Here is a 25267-nt window from a genome sequence, read left to right as displayed (position 1 = left end):
CTATCACCTATATTTTAATGTATTAATTAAAACCAGTTAGTGAAATATATTCCCTTTTTCTCCTCTGTTTTTATTTTCTGATTGTAGATGGTGTGTTTATTATCATTTCTGTACATGATTATAGGGGCAGCCATCTTGCTTGAGCTACAATTTCCAGCATTTAGAGACTTTACAGCATCCACAAGGACCATAGGTACCTTGGATAGGAGATGTTAATTCACTTCTATGAGAGAGTTTTCTAGGCATGCCCTGTGATCTGGGCAGATCATTGTGCAGGGAGGGGGAGGAGGTGAGCTGTGTCCATCACCAATTGTGAATGGTAGTCAATCAAGAAGGAGGGGGAAACTTGGCAAAGGAAGCAGGAGAACAAGGGTGCACATAGCGGCTTGGGCCTGCCCTTGGTGCACTTCACCACTCATTTACATATGGAATAACAATATTTTTTCTCCATAATGAATGCAATGGATCACTACATTCAGCCAAGCTCGCCCTAGCATTGTACCTGGTTTGAGAACTTCCTGGTGACAGATTACCTTTAAATATACACAACAGAAAATTAAAAATAACATCATACATTTTCGAACCCACCGATTTTGGTCAAGAAGTTTGGACAAATTTAGCACAATGAAGTATATTTATAGAGAATTTATCCAATAACTTTAATACAAAGCTACTTTGTACAGTCTCATAAAATCATACTCCACAATTCTTCTACAGAATTAAATGGTTTTTACAAGCCCATCTTCATTTAGTAAGATGTCCACACTTTTACCAGAACTCCTGTTAAGAGGACAGCAATGGACAGTGCCAGAGTTAGTCCACGTAGAACAATCACTTCCTTCATTGGCAAAAGATTCTTGGAGGCTCCTGGTTCTTCCGGGAAGGGCAGCTCTGATAATGTAATATCTGACTGGTTATTTGCCACTGTGAACACAAATACTACTTTCAGTAAGTGCACAAAATGGATCATAACACAAATAATACAATATTCGGGGAAGGCACATAATATACATTAGACTTGAAAAGTAATAGACATCTTAGTTAAGCCTCATGTGCCCTATTCAGGATTTGTTTTACACATATCTTGAAAATTATGCTAATGTACACTGCATGGTGGAAAGTATGTGGACATTAGACCATCACACCTATATGAGCTTGTTGGACATCCCCTTCTAAAACCATGGGCCCTAACAAGGACCTGTAACCTCTCCTGACATGCCTGTTGCTCAGGGCGGTGTAGGAACCAGCTATAGTCATACTCTGCTTAGAAGCCCTGGGCAGATGGCCGGGAGTGCATAATCTAAAAGGAGGCAGCTAGCCTCCAAATCCACTGCAAGAAAATTTAGACTAGCACATCCAGTCACAGGTGCACATCCATAAAGCTAACATTCAAACTGCAAACAAAATATGGCTTCTACACCTCCCTGAACATTGTAGGCTTAAGTTAGGCCAAGGAGAGGGAGTTATTTTAGTGTTAGGTACCCATCTGCAGAAGCAACCTTGATGTTGGTAGGTGGGCCCGACACACACTTGATCAAAAATGTGCGCAAAGATCTTCAGTTTTTCATGTATAGTAGGTATATATACTGTAATCCAGAATAATCCCTAGTTTTACTGTTTGCATGTATAACAGTGTGCTGCCATATTTTGTTTATTGATGTGAACCTTGACTTTGGATGTGCTAGTATAAATTTTCTGGCACATCCTTGTCCTGTCGTGCGCCAGATACTTATGTCTACGATAGCTACAGGCTGGTGTAGACTTCAGCTATCTCTTACTCCACTTTCTGCCGAAAGTTATAGTAAATCCAGCAGGACCTCAACTAAACCCGAACCCTTTCCTCAGCACCTGACAAAAGTGCAGAGAAGCTTAAAAAGTTGCACACTTTACGGCATAAGACCATTAGTAAATGTCTCCCCATGAGTTCACCTGTAAGATTTATATTGCTACTAGTGTTGAGCAAACTTTGTGTTTCAAGTTCGGCGTACAAGGTTCGGGTTATCTAAGAATTCCGTTATGGATTCCGCTACCACAGACCATAACTGATATGGTCTGTGGTAACCAGTGGCGGATTATAATAGGGCGTTCGGGTCGGTAACCCCTGGCCCGGCATCCCTGAAAGGCCCAACGCTGACCCGAACGCCCACATACTGCGGCGGGGCACGGGAGCGAATAGTTCCCTGCCCTGCTGCCGATCACCGCCATAGGCTTCAGGCCTAGTAGGCCTGAGGACTATGCAGTAGTTAAATCCCGGCGCAGGAGTGAGTGATGATGTCATTGCGCGCCTGTGCCGGGAGGGACACAGGACAATGAAGAATGAGTGCCTGCCTCACCATGCCGGACACAGGTAAGTATTAGCTTTAAAAAAAAAAAATGTTTGTGTGTGCCAACTTTTGGGGGGGCAGAGAAGGACATGGGGCAGTGTGGTAGCAAATTGGTTCGGGGGGGAGCAGATTATTAAATGGGGGCAAATTACTTCATGTGGGGCAGATTATTTCTTGGGGCAAATCACCTCAAGGAGGTGCAGTGTGAGGGCAAATTCTTCATGGTGGGCAGTGTGGGGCCAAATTACTTCAGGGAGTGCAGTGTGAGGGCAAATTATTTCATGGAGTGCAGTGTGAGGGCAAATTATTTCATGGGAGTGCAGTGTGGGGGCAAATTACTTCATGGGGCAGTGTGGGGGAAATTACTATATGGAAGCAGTGTGGGAGAAATTACTATATGGAAGCAGTGTGGGGGAAATTACTATATGGGCAGTGTAGGGGAAATTACTATATGGGGCAGTGTAGGGGAAATTACTATATGGGGGTTAATTTATCGAACTGGTGTAAAGTAGAACTGGGTTAGTTACCCATAGCAACAGATTTCACCTTTCATTTTTCACAGCTCCTTTGAAAAATGAAAGGTGGAATCTGATTGATTGCTATGGGCGCCTAAGCCAGTTGTACTTTACACCAGTTTGATAAAATGACCCCAATTATGAGAAATCTAATGTGTCTGTAACAAACTCTGTAGAGACGAGATGTCACTGAAAGAATTTGTCATGGCGCTCTGGGTCAAATGGAGGAGAAGAGGAAAGAGAAGATCTACATGACAGGAGATGTCACTGGATGTAACAGGTATGTGATGTTGTATTCCCCTATATGTAGAGCTGTCTTACTACTGTGACCTGTGTCATCTTCTCCTCCAAGTCTTTTTTTTATTATTTTAATCGTAGGTATTTTAAATTTGGAAATGTTTTATTTGTCACCTGCAGTCCTATGTAACAGCCCACATAACAGTGATAACTTTCTGTGTGCAGATAATGTAGTAGATGTTCCATGCAGTCCTATGTAACACCCCACAGAACACAATAGTTCACTGTGTTCTGTGGGGTGTTACATAGGACTGCAGGTAACATCTATGAAATCTGTACTCAGAGAGTTTGAGGAGACCGCAATGTTCCAGTGAGCGTCACAGCCTCTTTGCTTCTTACCAAGCACAGCGCTGTCCATTTGATAGCCCTGTGCTTGGTACTGCAGCTCAGACCCAATCACTCAGATCAGACAGAGCTGCACCGAGACCATGTGAACGATGTCATATGGCCTAGGAAGAGACTTTGGCGCTTACGAAGCACCGCAGCCTCTTCATACAGAAAAAAAATAAAAATAATAAACGAGTTTGGTAGACAACCCTGGGCCTATCATGCACTTAATCCGCCCCTGGTGGTAACAGAATCTATAATGGAATTCTTAGATAACCCGAACCTTGTATGCCGAACTTGAAACACAAAGTTTGCTCATCCCTAATTGCTACCAATAATTGTGTATAGGGAGATTGAACAGTTGTGAGCTTGATTCTATGCATTTGTTAGCAAGGCGTGTGACTGAATCACCGCTACTCAGTAATTAGAAGAGGTGTCCACATTCTTTTGGCCATATCGTTTATTTTAATGGGGGCAAGCATACCACTGTATAGTATTTTTCATTTCAGTATACACAAGTGTTTGCCTGGTTGGTCCAATATACAGCACCCTGTATGTAACTATATGGCCACAGTATGGTCCTGTTCTGCGAACTGGAGAAATGCACGCAGTTGTGTGTAAGAGGCCATAGTAGATTTTAGAACAAAATCTGATATTTGTAATTTATGCTAAGAAAAGTATTATAGTTCATTAGGTAAGTACCTGAAGGAAGAGTCTCTTTGCAAGTCATCCCTGCTCGTTCTTGAGCCTGAAAAAAATTTGAAATCTTAATAAATATGTATGTGACATTACTGGTGCAGGGTTGTCAACCGTCCAGAATTTTCTGGACAGTCCGTTAAAATGGGTGACTTATTTCCTGTATCCGTGAAAAAAAATAGATGTATCTGTGATTTTTTTTGTTTGAGGCGGGTGGTACTTGACTAGATTATTTTGGTGGTAATTATCATAATTTTACTGCTCACAGTAAATTCTGGTAATGAGTTCTCATCAGTATATTGAGCTATAGACATTTATTACTTATAGACTTTATTATTTATTATGGTTTTCCAATTCATTTTTTTTATGTATAAGGCCTCATGCACACGACTGTATTTTGTTTCAGTGTCCGTTCCATTTTTTTTTTTGCGGATAGGATGCGGACCCATTCATTTCAATGGGTCCGCAAAAAACGCAGACAGCCCACCGTGTGCTTTCCGCATCAGTATGTCCGTTCCGTTGCTCCACAAAAAAAATTGTGCATGTCCTATTTTTTTCTAGTTTTCAGACAAGGATAGGCATTATTACAATGGATCCGCAAAAAAAAACTGATCCGCAAAAAAATAAACGGATGCCATACGGAACGTCATCCATTTTTGGGGCAGATCCGCAATTTGCGGACCGCAAAACACATACGGTCCTGTGCATGTAGCCTAAGGGAAATACAATTTATTTATTAATTATCTATTCCAAGAAAATTGAAAAGGGTTTTCCAAGACTAAAGGAGTTGTCTCACTTCAGCAAGTGGCATTTATCATGTAGGGAAAGTTAATACAAGGCACTTACTAATGTATTGTTATATTTATATTGTTTGCTTTACTAGCTGGATTTATTTCTCCATCACATTATACACTGCTCGTTTCCATGGTTACAACTAGAGGTGAGCAAATAAAAAAAAAAAATTGATTTGCTGGTTCGCCAAATTTATTTAGGAAAAATTTGGTTCGGTCCAAATATATTGGCGGCGAATCGCGTTAAAAAACTTCTATTTCCTGGCTGCAGAGAGCCTGTATAGTGGTGTAGAACACTGTGCCTTGCAGTAACACGCATAGGGAGTCTGCTGTGGTAGTGAAATAATACTGTGAGTCCGTATGACATGCAGATGACAAGCGTCGCTCTTAGAATCACTGCACACTTCACTTATTTGGGCAGTCACGGGGCCAAAACTGACCAAATAACTCAAGTGTGAACTCAGCCTCAGGCCTCATGCACACGACCGTTTTTTTTCAAGGTCCGCAAAAACGGGGTCCGTAGGTCCGTGATCCGTGACCGTTTTTTTGTCCGTGGGTCTTCCTTGTTTTTTGGAGGATCCACGGACATGAAAAATGAAACAAAAATCTAAGTCAAGTTTGCCATTGAAATGATAGGAAAAAACGGACACGGATCACGGATCACGGATCACGGACACGGATGACAATCTTGTGTGCATCCGTGATTTTCACGGACCCATTGACTTGAATGGCTCCGTGAACCGTTGGCCGTGAAAAAAATAGGACAGGTCATATTTTTTTCACGGCCAGGAAACACGGATCACGGATGCGGCTGCCAAACGGTGCATTTTCCGATTTTTCCACGGACCCATTGAAAGTCAATGGGTCCGTGAAAAAAAACGGAAAACGGCACAACGGCCACGGATGCACACAACAGTCGTGTGCATGAGGCCTTACAGGTCGATGTTAGCGCCAAGAAAAAGCACACTCCTTTTAGACCGTGGTCAGCCGATTCAACATAGATGTCTACAGACCCTGTTCTATTAAACACTTATAAAGAGCCCCCTAACAGAGTGGAGAGAGTGTCAGCAGTAAGTTTGTGTAGATGTCACTGATTATTTTGCCCTTCCTCTGATCCGTCAGAATAATAACCCCCCCAAAAACGGATCCTGTCTGTGGAGCATCCGCCTTTACTCGGTCAGTAATCCATCAGTATTGCTAATGTCAAAAAAACAGGAGTGGATCCAAAACAGAGATGATACATGAATGGAATATTTGCAAGTCTTCTGTGTTTTGTACCCACTCCTGCTTTTGGCTACCAAATCATAAGCCAATCTTGATGGGAACATACAGGCTTTACAGCTACTACACAGACAGGATCCGTTGTGCATCTTATTTTTCCTTCCTTCTGGCAGATCAGAAGAAGGTTTGCATAAATGATGATGTCAGCCAAGCCAAAAGGCAAAATAGTGGCCAAGTCATGAAGTGGGGAGGGTGGGAACAGCATAAGAAGTCCACAGAGTGGCCCTATGATATAGTGGTGAGGTTGAAGCAGCATGAGGAGGCCACATAGTGACACAATGACAGTGAGAAGGTGGCAGCAGCATGAAGAGAATACAGAGCGGCACAATAACAGAGTGTTTATGTGGTAGCAGCATCAGGAGGCCACAGAGCGGCACAATGACAGTCTCCAGGTGGCAGCAGCATGAGGAGACCACAGAGTGGCACAATCAATGACAGAGTCTGGAGGTGGCACCGCCAAAGCAACTACATTAGGAACGAGCCAGGTGATACAGACCCGCTCCCAGGTAAGAATGAATCGTTGATTATTTATCGGTCATCTAAAAATCTTGCTCCAGATCAAATGAAGGCATTACAAAAAGGCCTGACCTTTAGCCCCACAACGAGTTTTGACAGTTTCCAATTTGATATAGACCTGCAGCGCTTTTTCGTAAGGGAGACTGAAGGCACATTTTTCTGAACCTGGGACACAATCAGCGGTAACAACTAATACGGTGGAACGAGGGACACTATGTATGACTAATTTGGGTCTTAGTGCTAAAAGTACATTTATGCCACCAAAAACTTACCACCCAGTGGAGACATATGTGGAACTGGTCTCCAAGGAAGCCAAGAAATTGATGTACTCTATTAAAATGGGAGAATTTCAAATGGCTTAGAATATAACTTTACAAGAAAAAAAAATGCCATCCATACATTGATGAAGGACAAATCCTTAGTGTTGAAACCTGCTGACAAAGGGGGTTCTATAGTGGTGATGGACAAAAGCAGATATGTGCAAGAAATAATGCGCCAGCTGTCTGATATAGAGACCTATAGCAGTCTCCAATATGACCCTGTGTTTGTGATAAAAGAAAAAATTGTGAAAATGGTGAACCATTACAATAATATGGGTATCATTGATGAACAGATGTGCAGCTTTCTTATAAACCAGTCACCGTTCACCCCTGTGTTCTATGTACTTCCCAAAGTGCATAAAACACTGATAGATCCCCCTGGTCGCCCTATTGTAGCTTCAGTAGAATTAATTCTATCCCCTCTATCAATTGTGTTAGAAAAAGTGCTAACACCATTGGTTAGAAGTACAAAATCCTTCCTGTTAGACACATCTCACTTTTTGAGGGTGATTACAGATCTGAGCACTGTCCCACTAGGAAGCGGGTTAGTGACTATAGATGTAGTAAGTCTATATACGTCTATAGATCATGAGAAGGGAATACAGGCTGTAGCAGACCTATTACGCACCAGTGACTATCCAGAGATACAACAGGATTTTTTTTTTTTACAAATGTTGCGTTTACTCCTCTTTGAGAACTACTTTATGTTTGAGGATACCTATTATTTATAGCGACGGGGGAGCGGGATGGGTTCGAATGTGGCCCCGCCCTATACTAATGCCTTTATGTCGTCCTTTGAGGAAGCATTCATTTACAATACTGAGGTATACCGGGAACATATTCTGGTGTGGAAAAGGTTTATAGACGACATTTTTTGCATATGGCGGGGGCCACACGAATCCCTAGTCTCCTTCTCATTTAAACTCTGTTTATACTGGTTTAAAATTTACGATGTCCTCTGATAAATGGTTGGTGAATTTTCTAGATACCACAGTGGTAAAAGATGACGATGGTTGTCTCTTCACAGACCTATTTAGGAAATCTACGGACAGGAATAGTATATTGCACTATACCAGTGCCCCCCCCCCCCCCCCTTTAAAAGAGCAATTCCTAAATCTCAATTCCAGAGAATCCAACGTATTGTCTCTGAACCTGTTAAAAGGAACCCGAGACTGGGTGAAATGACAGAAAGGTTTATTGAAAGGGGTTATCCCAGACAGATTCTGGACAGGGCCAAAGCAGAACTCACTGCACAAGCCTATTCCCCCAGAAATATGGAGCAAAGGAGGATAGCATTTATTCATAAATTCCATCCACACAATTTCATGTTTGACAAATTGATCCGTCAACACTGGCATATGCTAACTAAATCTTATCCTGCGGTTGAAGAGTTCAAAAGTCCCCCACTGATTTGCAATAAAAAGAACCCCAACTTGAGGGACAAATTAGTACGTGCTGACTTAGGTAGCAAGAAAGGGACATTAAAACAAAGCACCTTAACTACACAAAAAAGAGGTACCTTTCCTTGCCTCCATTGTTTCCAATGTGCTCATAACACTAAGGGCACTGTATTCTATCACCCCACACAGGAAAAGCCTTTGAAATCCAAGGCTTTTTTACATGTGATTCAAGGAATGTGATCTATCTAATTAAATGCCCTTGTGGTTTAGTATATATAGGAGAGACGATGCAAACCATTAGAGACTATGTGAGCATAAGTCTACAATAGGGACCAAAAACCTCTTATTACTGCTCCCAAATCATTTTGACAAACAAACATTTATTTTCACAATTGAGGTTTCAGGTTTTAGAGAAAATCACTAGACCAAGGAGGGGATGTCAAGAAACTTTTACTCCTCAGAGAGGCGTATTGGATCCGCACATTGGACACGATACACCCCAAGGGGTTAAATCGAGACTATGAGATTGTATGTCTGTAGAGATTAATTTGCATTTTGTTTTGATTTTTTTTAGACTTCTTCCCTGCGCTGATTACCCAAATGAACAACACGGTATCCTTTATATTCATTAATGGAACCCAATGTGTTTAGCATTTGTATTTATGAGCAGTGATGACAGGTTCGCAGTGTTCGCCAGCGAACACATACGGGCTGCCATCTTTAGAAAGGTAGACTCACCCATCCGGCGATGCACAGGTAAACCCTTACCTGTGCCTGTGCCGAGAGCCGGTCTGAAATCAAATGCAGTCATAGGGAGCAGGAAGTTCCGAGAACAGCCGCCGGGGGGGTTTCATCGGGCGGTTCTCGGAACTGCCTCCTGCTCCCGGTGACTGCGTTTGATTTCAGACTGGCTCCCGGCACAGGCACAGGTAAGGGCTTACCTGTGCATCGCCGGACGGGTGAGTCTACCTTCCTAAAGATGGCAGCCCGCATGTGTTTGCTGGCGAACACTGCAAACTGGCCATCACTGTTTGAGTTGATTTGTTGCCACCTACTTTGAATGTTATTGGCACTTGTGTGTAATTGCTTCACTTATCTATAAATATGTGACTCTAGTGAAGGCAACATGTCTACTGAGAAAGGCTGTTTGCCGAAACGCGTTAAGTTGTATAATCTATGACTATATTTAGATTATTTTTTTTTACCCATTAGCAAGACACGATTGCTGTGATTTTCCTTTCACTTGATGTGGAGTTTGCTCCCTCCTGTGCAACATGATTTAGTGCTGACCGGCTTGTACTTTATAGCAGCATGAGGAGACCACAGAGTGGCGCAATGACAGAGTTTGGAGGTGGCGGCAGCATAAGGAGGCCGCAGAATGGCACAATGACAGAGTCTGGAGGTGCAACAGCATGAGGAGACTACGGAGTGGCACAATGACAATGTCTGGAGGTGGCAGCAGCATTAGGAGGCCGCAGAGTGGCACAATGACAGAGTCTGAAGGAGGCTGCACCATTAGGAGGCCACAGAATGGCACAATAAAACAGTCTGGAGGTGGCGGCAGCATCAGGAGGCCGCAGAGTGGCACAATGACATAGTCTGGAGGTGGCAGCAGCATGAGGAAACCACAGAGCGGCACAATGACATAGTCTTGAGGTGGCAGCAGCAGCATCAGGAGGTCACTGAGTGGCAAGGTGACATAGTGTGGAGGTGGCAGCAGCATTAGAAGGCCACAGAGTGGCAAGGTGACGTAGTGTGGAGGTGGCAGCAGCATCAGGAGGCCACAGAGTGGCATAATGACAGTCTTGTGGTGGCAGTCTTCAGGAGGCCACAAAGTGGCAAGGTGACATAGTTTGGAGGTGGCAGCAGCATGAGGAGGCCACCGAGTGGCAAAGTGACATAGTGTGGAGGTGGGTGGCAATACCAGTACCCTCTGAAGATGGTGGGTCAAATAAGGGGCACTTGGCATCAGATGTCTGGCATCAGGCGGGTGGCAGCATCAGAATAGTAGCCGAGTCATGTAGCTAGAAGAAACCGGTCTCTTTTGTCAAAGTGTTGGTGTGGCACCATGGATGATCTAGTCTGATGCATCAGGAATTGGTGGGTGGAAATCCTGGCTGATCCACACTTTATTCATCTTGACAAAGGTCAGTCTCTCCACATTTTGGGTGGACAGGAGAGTTCTTCTTGGGGTAACTATGGCCCCCGCTGCACTAAACACCTGCTCTGATGCCACACTACTGGCCGGGCAGGACAGCTTTTCCAGGGCAAACTCCGCCAGTTGTGGCCACAAATCCAGTTTGGCTGCCCAGTAGTCCAGCGGAACTTCAATAAAGGCTGGCAGGGTGCACTTCAAGTATGCCACCTGCTGCTGGTTCAGGTTCTGCTCCAGGTCTAGATGCTGCTGCTGGTGAGTAGTTTCTTGACTAGGCGGTTGAAGAAAGCGGCTCATCAGCGACTCTAGACTCAGGCTGCTGCTGATGGAGCTGGTACTGCTCCTGCCACCCCACCCCTCCCCAGCAGCCATGGCTGTGGAACTGTAGCACAGAGGGCCCCCTGTTTAGCCCTGCAAGAGGATGGACGATGACGCAGATAGGCAGCCGCCAACTGACTACATAGGATGTCACTTTGGTAGTTCTGTTTGTCCTCCCTCTCAGTTGGTGTAAAAAAAGCCCCCATTTTGGACCGGTAGCGAGGGTCCAACAAGGTGGAGAGCCAGAAGGCATCCCGCTGCCGAATGGTGACAATTCTGCTGTCACTACGCAAGCGAGTATGCAGCGGGCCATTTGTGCAAGTGACTCGGAGTGAGTCCCTGCCTCTATCTCCACTGCATACTGCCACGGAGTGTCTGGGTCCTCTGCCTCATCTTACTCATCACCCTGTAGCTCCTCTGGCTGCTCATGCTCCCCCTCTCCTGTCCCCTGTGTAGAAAAACCACCCATTTTGCTACACATTGCTTGTGCATTAATGTCCTCCTCCTCCAGTTTAGCTCCCACAGGGCTCATGTGGCCGTGAGATCTAGGCATCATGTCTACAGTCCCCTGACTGGCCAGATTTACCAGCATCTGTTCCAGGACATGAAGCATTGGAATGACACTGTTCATCCCGTAGTCCTGGCGACTGACAAATAACTTTCTTAAATGGCCTGAGCAAACGGCAGGTGTCACGCATGAGCTGCCACTGGCTGACATCGAAGTTACACAGGGGAGTACTCCTGTCCGCTTGGATCATCAGGAAATCGTTTATGGCCTTTCTCTGTTCGTACAGTCGGTCCAACATATGGAGGGTGGAATTCCAACGGGTGGAAACGTCGCATATCCGCCTATGTTGGGGGATGCCGTTCTGCCGCTGCAGCTCAAGGAGGGTGTGCTCTGCGGTGTATGATTGGCTGAAGTGCATGCAAATTTTCCTGGCCATTTTTAGGATGTCTTGCAGATGAGTGGAAGACTTCAGTAACCGCTAGACAACCAGATTGAACACGTGTGCCTTGCAGGGCGCATGGCTCAGCGCTCCTTGACGCAGCACCAACACAATGTTCTTTCTGTTGTCGGTCACCATGTTTTCGAATTTCAGCTCTCACGGAGAAAGTCAGGATTCGATTTCTTGATGAAGGACATGGAGCAGTTCCTCCCCTGTGTGACTCCGTTCGCCAAGGCAAGCGAGGTGCAGAACAGCGTGGCACCGCCGTGTCCTGCACATGTGGTATGCTGGAGGGGCACTGTGAATTGTCCCTGCAGTGGAGACTGAGGACTCGGTGGAGGATGAGGCAGAGGCGGATATTGTCGCAGGACCAACAGCGTGAGAAAGTGGAGGCTGAAGCGGCGTCACCTGGCCAAGTTGCTGGTGTGGCTGTGCAGGAACCATATTCACCCAGTGGGCCATAAAGGACATGTATTGTCCCTGACCATAGCTACAGCTCCACACATCGGTGCTGCTGTGCACTTTGGCACACACCGACAGGCTCAAGGACTGGCTCACCTTCTGTTCTACATGTGTGTGCAAGGCTGGAACTGCCTTTTTGGCAAAGAAATGATGGCTTGGGACTCTCCACCTTGGCTCGGCACAAGCCATCATTTCTCAGAAAGGTGCAGAGTCCACCACTTGGAAAAGGAGGGACTGCAGCACCAGCAACTCGGCCAGGAGCTTATTTAGCTTCTGCACTGTTGGATGAGTGTACGCATACTGTTGTCTCTTGGCAATCGCTTCACTGATCGACTGACGAGGAGTAGGAGGAGGAGGCGAAGGAGCATCAGGACCAGCAGATGATGGAAAGGACAGACAGTTCCCTTCAGCCGAGGTGGTGGAGCCTTGACTGCCTGATTTCAGGTGCGTGCTACTGGGTGATGCAGCGGTTTATGCAAGCTGGACCACCACATCAGAGCCACGGTTCTCCCAGGCCACTGTATGGCGACGCTGCATATGTTGACGCAGGGCCATAGTGCCAACATTGGCACCCTGGCCACGCTTCGCCTTCTGCCCACAGATTCTACATATGGCCACGTTCACCTCCTGTGGTGGCTTTAAAAAAAACTGACACCACCGGTGTGGTGATTTTACCCCCAACAGTACGCACCTAATGACTTCTACCGCCGCTGCCTTCGTGAACCCCTTCACCGCTACTTCCTGGGCAGGTAGGCTCCCGCGAAGCCCGTTTTGCTCCCGACCTCCCACTGCTGCCACCATGCTGATTCCCAGCCACGCTAGGTGACTTGCTGTCTATGCCGCTGCATCACGAGCAAGCTGCCACCCTCTTCTCCTGATGATGATGAAGCCCCTTCATCACCGGGCTCCCAAGTGCGATCAGCTACATCATCATCATTGAGTACTGTCTGCACGTCTCTGGGTCAGGAGCCTGACTACTCGCAACACCTGCTCCCAGGCCACTCTTCCCATCACTACTTGCCCGCCTAGTGGAGGAAGTGGCAGATGTCTCCTCCAGATCTTGGCTAGGCAGTAACTGCTGACTGTCCTCTAGTAGCTCATCCTCACTGTATAGTGGAGCTGAGCCCACAGCATATAATACTTCTCGCGGTGAGGGAATAGAAAAGGACAGAGGCAGGTTGAGGACAGGTGAGGGCACAGGGCCTGCTCCTAGGTCATGCCAACTAAGCGTCGTGTCAGAGGAACCCACCGACTCTTGGCTGGGGGTGTCTGATGTCACTTGGGAGGAAGTGGATGACCGAGTCAGGCTACTTTCACACTTGCGCTTGATCGGATCCATGAACGGATCCAATCATATTAATGCAGACGGAGGCTCCGTTCAGTACGGATCCGTCTGCATTAATAACTTAGAAAAAATTCTAAGTGTGAAAGCAGCCTGAGCGGATCCGTTCAGACTTTTAATGTAAAGTCAATGGGGGACGGATCCGCTTGAAGATTGAGCCATAGGGTGACATCTTCAAGCGGATCCGTTCCCATTGACTTACATTGTAAGCAGCGTTCAGCTGTCCGCCTGTCCGTGCGGAGGCGAGCGGAGCGGAGGCTGAACGCCGCCAGACTGATGCAGTCTGAGCGGATCCGCTCCATTCAGACTGCATCAGGGCTGGACGGAGGCGTTTGGGTCCGCTCGTGAGCTCCTTCAAACGGAGCTCACGAACAGACCCATGAACGCTAGTGTGAAAGTAGCCTCAACCATTCAAGAACATTTAGGCCTCTGCCACTCCCCTCTGCAGGGCTTGGCACTTCTCTGTCTGACATACTGTTAGATCAAATAAAGAAATAAAAGGAAATTAAAACACCCCAAAAAACTATGTAATTTTCTCACTGCAGCACACAACACCTAATAAGCACTTTATTTTTTAACACTAATACACTCCACATCACAGAAGGCTTTACCACAGATAAGTGGACCGCTGATTGTCAAATATTATTTTTTTTGCCGATATTACACATCACATAAGGCTTTGCCACAGATAACTAAACCGCTGAGCAGAAAATATATTTTTTCTTTTTACGGTAATACACGCCACAAAAGGCTTTAAAAGATATACGGTAACTGCACCGCTAAACAGCAAATATATTTTGGTTTTGCCAGTAATACGCACCAAAAATGGCTTTAAAACAGATAACAGCACCGCTGAGCAGGAAATATATTTTGGTTTTGCCAGTAATACACACCAAAAATGGCTTTATAACAGATAACCACAACGCTGACCGGCAAATATATTTTACTTTGGCCACTAATACACAACGTTTGTCCGCAAATTTTGTAGGTTGTGTTTCCGTGTGTCTTCATTTTTTTTTTTTTTGCGGTCCGCAAAAAAACCCCCCTGAAGGCTGTAATTCTTAATATTTTATATATACAGGTTTCCCAGCAACCATACGCAAAAAAAAAGGATGCGGATGACATATGGATGGCTCCCGTTGGTCGTCCGCATTTTTTTGCGGACCCATTGACTTTAATGGGTCCGCAAAATGTTTATTGCGGACAAGAATAGGACATACAATACTTTTTTTGCAGACGGGAAACACGGACAGCGGACACGGAAAATAAATAGTTGACTACACCGCAATTTTAACAGCTCTATAGAAATGCATGGGTAACTATCAGCCAAAAAAACGAGACGGATGCAGAGAAAAACAACTAAGGCCTAAGGTTACTTTCACACTGGCGTTTCTGGGTCCGCTTGTGAGATCAGTTTCAGGAATCTCACAAGCGGCCCAAAATGGATCAGTTCAGCCCCAATGCATTCTGAATGGATAAGGATTTGTTTAGAATTCATCAGTTTGGCTCCGTTACGCCTGTATTCTGCTCTGGAGGCGGACACCAAAATGCTGCTTGCAGCGTTTTTATGTCCGCCTGATGATACGGAGCCAAATGGATCTGTCCTGACTTACAATGTAAGTCAATGGGGACGGATCCGTTTTCACTGACACAATATGGTGCAATTGAAAACGGACCCGTCCCCCATTGACTTTCAATGTAAGTCAGGACGGATCTGTTTTGACAGACTTTTTTTTTAAAGAATAATGCAAACGGATCCGTTCTGAACGGATACAAGCGTTTGCATTATCGGTGCGGATCCGTCTGTGCAGATACAAGATGGATCCGCACCAAACCCAGGTGTGAAAGTAGCCTAATAAGAATGGTTTGCTGGAATTACAGAGCTGTATAATAGCAATTTGGGTCCCCAGTTAGTGCAGCAAGGTGTAATCGGATTGTTCCTATTACCCAGGCTGTAACCTCCCCTACTGAACCCTGTTCAACATAAATGCTGTGGAATGATTTCTCCCTATTCTTTCCCTATACCTTGAGTCGCAGAGAGCTACAAGGAGAAAGCAAAGCTGTTAAATATTTTTCTCTCCAATGTATTCACTGAGGAAAATAAAATGTCAGATGACATGCAGAATGTAAAAATAAATTCCCCATTAAAAGTGTCCTGTCTGACCCAGGAAGAAGTACATCAGCGACTTAAAAAGATAAACAAATTGCCAGGACCAGATGGCATACACCCCCGTCTCCTAAGGTATTTAAGTAATGTCATAGCCAGACCCTTATTTCTGATATTTGCAGACTCTATACTGACAGGGAATGTCCCACAGGATTGGCGCATGGCAAATGTGGTGCCAATATGCAAAAAGGGTCCAAAAACAGAGCCTGGAAACTATAGGCCGGTAAGTTTAACATCTGTTGTGGGTAAACTGTTTGAAGGTTTTCTGAGAGATGCTATCTTAGAGCATCTCAACGGAAATAAGCAAATAACGCCATATCAGCATAGCTTTGTGAGGGATCGGTCATGCCAAACTAACTTAATCAGTTTCTATGAGGAGGTAAGTTCTAGACTTGACAGCGGCGAATCAATAGATGTCGTGTATCTGGACTTCTCCAAAGCATTTGACACTGTACCACATAAAAGGTTAGTATATAAAATGAGAATGCTCGGACTGGGAGAAAACGTCTGTATGTGGGTAAGTAACTGGCTCAATGATAGAAAACAGAGGGTGGTTATTAATGGTACACACTCAGATTGGGTCACTGTCACTAGTGGGGTACCTCAGGGGTCAGTATTGGGCCCTATTATCTTCAATATATTTATTAATGATCTTGTAGAAGGCTTGCATTGTAAAATATCCATTTTTGCAGATGACACTAAACTGTGTAAAGTAATTAACACTGAAGAGGACAGTATACTACTACAGAGGGATGTGGATAGATTGGAGGCTTGGGCAGATAAGTGGCGGATGAGGTTTAACACTGACAAATGTAAAGTTATATGGGGGATTCACAAAAACACAAAATGCAATCGCACTCTGCAACCAGCACTCTCCCCTGCCTTTATGCTGGATGTTAAACATTGGTGTATATTTTGGCCAAAGTGTAATAAGCCACTCACCACGTCAAGGTCGCCTTAATGAGTGGTCCCTAACACTAGTTCCTACCTGTTATGGGCCATGACAGCCACACAAAGTCCAGGGAGCGCAGGTACAGCATGCACACCAAGCACATTCTGCTTTTACCCCGTCCGGTGCCATTACAGCTTTCATCGGATCCAGGGATGCAAGTACCAACATGCATTCTGAGCCCACTATATACTTCTCCTGGAGCCTAATGGCTACTGGTAGGTGCTATATAAGCAGACTCAGTTTTATACTGACTTTAAAACCAGCCTCCAGGGCATACTAACTGGTCAGGTGTGCATGACTGCTTGGAGATCGCCACGCCTCCAATATATACTACAAAGAAAAAATATGGGGGATTCAGCCCGCACAACCCTATGCAGGTGCAGATTGCTATGGCGAAATACAGATACAAACGCAAAAACACAAAATGCGACCAGCACTCTGCCCTGCCTTTATGCTGGATGTTGAATGAGGCATTGGTGTACATTTTGGCCAAAGCGTAATAAGCCACTCGCCACGTCAAGGTCGCCTTATGTCGTATTTTTTGTTTTTGCTAATGTAAAGTTATGCACATGGGAAGGAATAATGCAAGTCATCCGTACATACTAAATGGTAAACACTCGGTAACACTGACATGGAAAAGGATCTAGGAATTTTAATAAACAGCAAACTAAGCAGTAAAAACCAGTGTCGGGCAGCTGCTGCCAAGGCCAATAAGATAATGGGTTGCATCAGAAGGGGCATAGATGCCCGTGATAAGAACATAATCCTACAGCTTTACAAATCACTAGTCAGACCACACATGGAGTACTGTGTACAGTTCTGGGCTCCAGTAAACAAGGCAGACATTGCCCAAAATGTAGTGAGGGGAATGCAGATCTAATACATTGTTTTTGGAGATGCCCCAGACTTTTTAGATATTGGAAGGAGATTGCAGAGATTGTACTTGCATTCCTGGATGTTCAGCTGTTAGAAGATCCAGTAGTTTGTATATTGGGAGCAACTGAACATTTGAAATTAAAGAAGGAAGTACGATCGGTTTTGTGTAAAGTGCTGTTTCAAGCTAGACTCCTTATACTTAGGAAATGGATAAAGGAAGACTCGCCCACAGTGGGACAGTGGTGTGAAGCAGTAGCTAATCTTATTAAAATTCAACGGGTTTCTGAGCGATATACTAAAAATCCAGTAGGACCGGTTGAGATATGGAATAAATGGCCATATTAGGTGAGTTTTTTGTTGTTGTTGTTCCTCTCTCCTTTCTCTCCAGGGGGTGGTGGGTGGGTATTTGGGTTTTAATTAATAATATCTATTATAGTAGTAATATGGATTGTGTTATATTATGTTATCGATGTGTTGGAATGGTTATACGTTTAAAAAATAAAGTTTAAATAAACAAGGCAGACATGGCAGAGCTGGAGAAGGTCCAGAGGAGGGCAACTAAAGTAATAACTGGAATGGGGCAACTACAGTACCCTGAAAGATTATCAAAATTAGGGTTATTCACTTTAGAAAAAAGACGACTGAGGGGAGATCTAATAACGATGTCTAAATATATCAGGGGTCAGTACAGAGATCTATCCCATCATCTATTTATCCCCAGGACTGTAAATGTGATGAGGGGACATCCTCTGCGTCTGGAGGAAAGAAGGTTTGTACACAAACATAGAAGAGGATTCTTTACGGTAAGAGCAGTGAGACTATGGAACTCTCTGCCTGAGGAGGTGGTGATAGTGAGTACAATAAAAGAGTTCAAGAGGGGCCTGGATGTATTTCTGGAGCGTAATAATATTACAGGATATAGCTACTAGAGAGGGGTCGTTGATCCAGGGAGTTATTCTAATTGCCTGATTGGAGTCGGGAAGGAATTTTTTATTCCTCTAAAGTGGGGAAAATTGGCTTCTGCCTCACAGGGTTTTTTTTTTTGCCTTCCTCTGGATCAACTTGCAGGATAACAGGCCGAACTGGATGGACAAATGTCTTTTTTCGGCCTTATGTACTATGTTACTATGTTACTTGAATTATCTTTCCCTGCACTGGTAAATTGCTTTTTCTGAACAATTAAATAGATTTTTCTAACACTGTCCCTAGCGCCTGCAGACGTCTCTCCCTGCACTAATACACTGGTAAATGGCTGAATCTAAGATGGATGCGCTATTTATAGGGTTGTGACATCACAGGGCTGGCTGCTGATTGGCTGCATGTATGGCATTATGGGTGATCCCACGTTACCAGAGTTCCTTTCTCCATGTCCTCACACGTGCAGCAGTCATTTTTCCTGACACTCGTAACAAATTCCACTTTGTCAGCTTTGATTCGCTCATCTCTAGTTACGACCACCCTCAATCCGGCATTGGTGGCCATGCTTGCACACTATAGAAAAAAGTGTTTTCTTATGCAAGCACGGCCACCGATGCTAGATTGAAGAGTTGTCATAACCATGGAAATGAGCAGTGTATAATGTGATGGAAAAATTAGTCTAGCCGGCAAAGGAAGCAATACGAACAATCATAATACATTAGTAAGTGCCTTGTATTCACTTTAGCTACATGATAAATGCCAATTGCTGAGGTGAGACCACCCCTTTAATACTGAAAGAGGAAGTGTTGGAATAGGAGTGACAGGGAATCGGGGAGGGGAGCATGACTTTTTATATTGTTTTTATACCATTCCGAACCTTTTTTAAACTATCATCTGCACAATCCCTTTAATATGATAAACCCCTCTTTGAAGTTATAAGTGGAAATCAATTTTGTCCTTGGAGAAAAATAGCCTTAATTTTTTTTATAAACCTTATAGGCTGTTTTTTGCAGTGGACACTTACCTCAAATGCAATATCCTTCCAGTTTATTCTGAAGAGGTAGATGGTGAAAAACAAAGACAGAAACACTCCACAGAGGATCATTCCATACCAAAGACCTTTACAAGAAATGAAATGGTCATTTCACACAGTCATTCTACCTAACTGTCAGCATGTTTTTAGCAGTTTAAAAGCTATGGACGCCTTTGTTCATCTTTTTATTGTAATGTATGTAAAAGTTAGATTTATTTTTTGTTCTATGTTTTTGTTCAATTGTTTTTACCCTGCACTTTGCATGTTTTCACTTACAATGCAGGTTGCTTTGTTCTGTTCAGTACTAATTCTGTCAAAAGAGCTATCTGATGGCTAGGTCAGAAGTCCTTCTCTCTGCTCTCCTTGGCGCTCATACTGTGAGTGCTCTCTTTTAGAGTCCATTCACACGTCCGTAGAATGTGTCCGCACCCGTTCCGCAATTATCTGGAACGGGTGCGGGCCCATTCATTCTCTATGGGGCAGGAATGGATGCGGACAGCACACAGTTTCCCCATTTCTGGAGCGCGGCCCCGAACTTCCAGTCCGCAGCTCCGGAAAAAAATAGAACATGTCCTATTCTTGTCCGCAATTGCGGACAAGAATAGGCAGTTCTATGGGGGTGCCGGCCGGGCGTATTGCGGATCCGCAATACACTACAGACGTGTGAATGGACCCTAAAGCTAAATTCTAATCAGATTGATCCACAGGTCCACAAAGATATCCATAGCCTTTAAAGGGTCACAGAGTTTTGGGTAAAACTTTTGATATGTCTTATAGACATATGGAAAGTATTGATCGGTAGGGGTCTGAGTGCTGAGACCCCCACCATCAATAGAATGAGTAGAGAGAAGCTGCAGAGCATGGAATAAAGACATTCAAGACAGGCCCATCTCCTGCAGTGAGCAGAGAGAGTGCGATGTGCACTTGCTTGTTTCTCCTCATTCTACTGATTGGTAAGGGTCTCAGCAATGAGACCTCCCACTGATCAAATCTTTTGATATGTCTCTACAACATATCAAACTATGGCTAGGGGCAGGGAAGTACATAGCCTTCATGCTGCCCACCAAGCCAAATTCTTGACCTAACCCCTTGCCTCCAGCCAGCAGTGTAACTTGACCAGCATGCACTTTCTATAATGGGACCCTCCAGCTCCTGGGCACAGTAGCGACTGCTACCTCTGCACCCCCTATAGCTACGCCCCTGGTTCCTAGTAGTTACCAAACCTTTATCATCCTTTAGATAGACTTGTAATTCTGCAATGGTTGTAAGTTTTGTGTGCCTGCAGGAATTTGAGTTTTCAATCACTATTTTACTGTGTTTAACAACCGCTTTAAGGCTGGGTTTACACATTGCTTCTGTGTTGCTTTAAGAAAATGCTGCGTTTTTGCCACAATTGTGTTTTTTTACAAAATTGCAACATGTAAGCACACCTACACCTACGCTACAGAGCTGTTTCAGCTGCATTCAGCAACAAGTTCATAAGTAAGGCCTCGTTCACATCAGCGTTCAGCCTTTCCGTTCTCCTGCTCCATTATAGGAGCAGGAGAACGGAAAGGACGGATTGGGCACATAACTGAGGCGAGCGGAGCCTACGGACCCCATAGACTATAATGGGGTCCGTTAGGTTTACGCTCAGAAAATGATTTTGGAGCGGAGACAAAAGTCCTGCATGCATATGGGGTCCGTAGGCTCCGCTCGCCTCAGTTATGTGCCCAATCCGTCCTTTCCGTTCTCCTGCTCCTATAATGGAGCAGGAGAACGGAAAGGCTGAACGCTGGTGTGAACTCAGCCTAAGATGATATGCCATGTTTAGACATGATAGTGGCAGAGATAAAAACAAGGAGAGCAGGTTTTATCATACAGACAGATTTAGTTCACCAGATTTGCATCTCAGGGTATTATAAGCATATATTATCAGGTGTTATAAACCCCACCGATCAAGTAGGCCATCCTTTAAAGCAGGCATTCTCAAACTACGGCCCCCCAGCTGTTGTAAAACTACAACTCCCACAATGCCCTGCTGTAGGCTGTTCATACATGCTGGGAGTTGTAGTTTTGAAACAGCTGGAGGGCCGCAGTTTGAGGATGCCTGCTTTAAAGGGATTATACGATGACTAAGATAAAAAAATAAAATAAAAAATAGACATCATATAGTACCTGATAATTGCAGCACCCCAGAACAGGGTTACTGCAAAAGGGTAATGTTGTATTGTTAAAGGGGTTATCCCATGACCAATATAAAAACTGAAAATTAGACATCATATAGTACATGACAGTCTCTTTCTAACAAAGGCTAGAACCAGCCTTGCACCTCACATGGATCCAGAGATCTCCACATTCACTGCTAGATTTATATCAAGTTGACAGCTCAGGGGTGTGTCTTTACTGCTGCAGCTAAGGGGGCGTGTCTCAGCTCTCCCTATCACAGCTCAGGAGGCGTGTCTCAGGCGATGCCCCAATTTATTTCCCAGACAACATTTCGGCCCACTCAATGAGGCCTTTGTCAAGCAAAGCAATAGTGTCAAGCAAAGCAATGAGTATATATACCCAAAATACCAAGGTGCAAAGGAATCACACGATGCATATTAAGTTAATAATTGAACAATTGGACACATAACATCAAATAATCACATAACAAGTTCTCAAGCTAAAACAGTGCATAAATATAATAAAAACCATACAATTCATAATGTGAAGTTTCCATAATTATGGTGAATACATAATAATTATGGCACATAAAAAAAAAAGATTTGTGAGCCTGTGCATTGGTGCTAAATGGTTAAAATGACATCTTCAGCTGTTAAAAATACAGCTGTATTAGATGAAGATATTATTCAAACTAAAACCAGCTTACCATTGGTGGTTCAGTGTGTCTGCATGTATCGGGCGTCCCTGTGTGTGCAATGCGCAGGCGCGGAGCCCGACGATCCGCCCCATCCTCATAGACGTGAGCGGCGCGACTCAAAACACCCGCCCACATGAACGGGGACGCGATGACGGAGATCACGTCACTCGCACCATGAGGAGGAAAGGAGTGGATGGCGATATACAGATACATTTTATTGAATGACTCAGTAGCTATACAAAATTTTTAATTACATGCAATCACAAAAGTATTCAGAGCTAGGTGCTGCTTTTAAAACTGTAGAATATTTTTTGTGGGACAACCCCTTTAAGTAAAATGTTCTCATTTACTGTATTTGCATACCTAATAGCATTGTATGGGCAGCTAAGAGTTAAGTCCTTGGCTAATTCCATTAGGATGCCAGGAGATGGACTTGGGTCTGACCCCTGGTTAGTTAGTCAGTTCTGTGCTTAGCTGAGGAAGAGAGAGGAATTGCATGTGTAAGCTCCTCAGACCTAGGTCTGAGCTCAGAGAACCTTTGTCTCTGGTGCTATCTATAGCCAAGGGAGCATTTGCTACACAAAAGTGCTTGAGAGAAGGATAAATGAGAAGGTCCAGAATCTACAGTGCTGTGCATTAGAGTCAGTCAGCAAGGTATTGTGCACGTTTATGGCAGAGAGACTTTGCTGCTATTAGGGTACTTTCACACTTGCGGCAGGACGGATCCGACAGGCTGTTCACCATGTCGGATCCGTCCTGCGGCTATTTCGCCGTGCCGCCGGACCGCCGCTCCGTCCCCATTGACTATAATGGGGACGGGGCGGAGCTCCGGCGCAGCACGGCGGTGCACGGAGAAAGGCCGCCGGACTAAAATTACTGCATGTCAGGCTTTTTAGTCCGGCGGCTTTCTCCGTGCACCGCCGTGCTGCGCCGGAGCTCCGCCCCGTCCCCATTATAGTCAATGGGGACGGAGCGGCGGTCCGCGGGCACGGCAAAATAGCCGCAGGATGGATCCGACATGGTGAACAGTCTGTCGGATCCGTCCTGCCGCAAGTGTGAAACTAGCCTTAGAGGGACATTTCTAATGCACTCCACATTTGGAGGAGGTCCAGCCAACTGTATCTTAAAGCTGCACCCCTCAGTCCAGGAATTAGCAGAAACTTTTACCAAGAACCTCATTTCATGCCAAAGGTTCTGCAGAGAGACTTGAGAGAAACAGAAAGGAGTACTATAATCCCCATCATTGCTGTTGTCCATACTTTGCTAGTGGGGAAGGATTTGCACTGTGATCTGCTTTGTAAATGTACTACTACTCCTATTCTTCACTTTAGTAAAGAGAGACTTATTACACCAACTGTTCTGGTTACTGACGCCAGGCATTGCACCTGCCCTCCTGCCTTGCTCCTAACATCAGAGGGTGTGCTGAGGGAAGGAAGGGTGCTCCCTCCAATCTCTTTCCAACAACGCTAGAACCAGCCCTATATCTCACATGGTGTCAGAGATTTCCCCATTCATTCCTTCAAATGTTTTTCTAGATTTTCTTCAGGCTGGCAGCTTAGGGGCCTTTTTTCTTCTCAGGGGATGTGTCTTTGCAGCTCTCCCCCTGTAACTGATCCAGCTTCTAACAGTAAATATGGCTGGTGGCAGTTGAAGGATGGAACTGAGCTTGTGCGACCACCTCTGTAGCAGTGCTATATAGATTAACCACCAGGTGGCGACATTATGATGAAGTAAATGGAGCATCTTTGTAACAGAGAGTAAATGACAAAAGTAACTTGTTTTTCATGCTAAATTATATGAAAACAACATTTAAAATTTAAGTTTGTATAACTATAAAAATATTAATCAGCTCAAAAATAAAGCAGAACATTGTGGTGTGCTCCTCACAATATCTAGCTCTGCAGCCTTCCCTTTGTCCCTCCTAGTTGGCTCATTTTTACAACCCCATGGACACACAATTAACATACAAATATACATATGAATACACATGGTCCTGTATATTTATGTGTAATCTTACCCTTTCCACAGGGCTGTCCTTAGACATAGACCTTCTGTGCCTATAGGTAATTCTAGCCCTGAACACAATACATTTTTTATAAGCAGACCTTTACCTTTAATGCCTTGATTGGCTGCAAACATAAAAGCAGCAGCAATTGGTAGTCCAAGCATGTAATAGCCAATGGCAAAGATAATGGCACCAATCTTTTGTCGTCCTATCCCTCTCAATACTCCACTTGAAACACACTGCAAAGAGAGAATGTGCTAATGTACTGATCAATCTGACAAGTCATCCACATTGTATCATCCTTAAAGGGGTTTTCTGATTTGCATTAACATTCTGTAAAATAATCATTTTTGAAGATAGCTGTAATTTTGTAATGTATTTCTTTTATCTTTATTGCTGCTATCTTCTGTACTGGGTTGGGGTCACATGACCATGTCCATGCAGCTCTTTCTTATTTCCTGTTATATTATGTCCATGGGCGTGTCAAAGCAGTAACAGAGGCAGTGATAGGATAGTGTCTATGTAAGTAGCTGGGTGGGAGGAGCTATAAGTTAGGGGCAGTGCTAAAGCTGTGGCAGAGAAAGAAGAAGTGCATCAAGGGTTTGGTTGGATACAGCAACAGGAAGTGCTACGTACAGGATGTAATAAAACCAGAGGGATTTGGTTATTATGGTGAGAAGGGGTCTGGAGAGTACAAATTGAAAAAGAGAAAGCATGGGGAAGATATACATGAGGTAAGAAGCTATAAGAGCATATCTGTTAAAAACAATAGTAATCCTG

General features: G+C 44.5%; 1 protein-coding gene across 1 annotated transcript in view; it reads right to left on the bottom strand.

Annotated features, from left to right (window-relative positions):
- Positions 1-630: 630 nt before the first annotated feature.
- LOC122931854 (multidrug and toxin extrusion protein 1-like) overlaps positions 631-25267 on the bottom strand; it is a 74571-nt gene continuing 49934 nt past the window's right edge. Inside the window, exons 14-17 of the mRNA XM_044285908.1 lie at positions 24594-24726; positions 19629-19723; positions 4166-4211; positions 631-924 (exon numbers count right to left, since the gene is read on the bottom strand). Of these exons, the coding sequence (XP_044141843.1) occupies positions 749-924; positions 4166-4211; positions 19629-19723; positions 24594-24726 (450 nt within the window). The 3' untranslated portion in view covers positions 631-748. The remainder of the gene's footprint in view (positions 925-4165; positions 4212-19628; positions 19724-24593; positions 24727-25267) is intronic.

This window comes from Bufo gargarizans, chromosome 3 (assembly GCF_014858855.1).
Source record: "Bufo gargarizans isolate SCDJY-AF-19 chromosome 3, ASM1485885v1, whole genome shotgun sequence".
NCBI lineage: Eukaryota > Metazoa > Chordata > Amphibia > Anura > Bufonidae > Bufo > Bufo gargarizans.
This window is presented reverse-complemented; position numbering and strand designations above follow the sequence as displayed.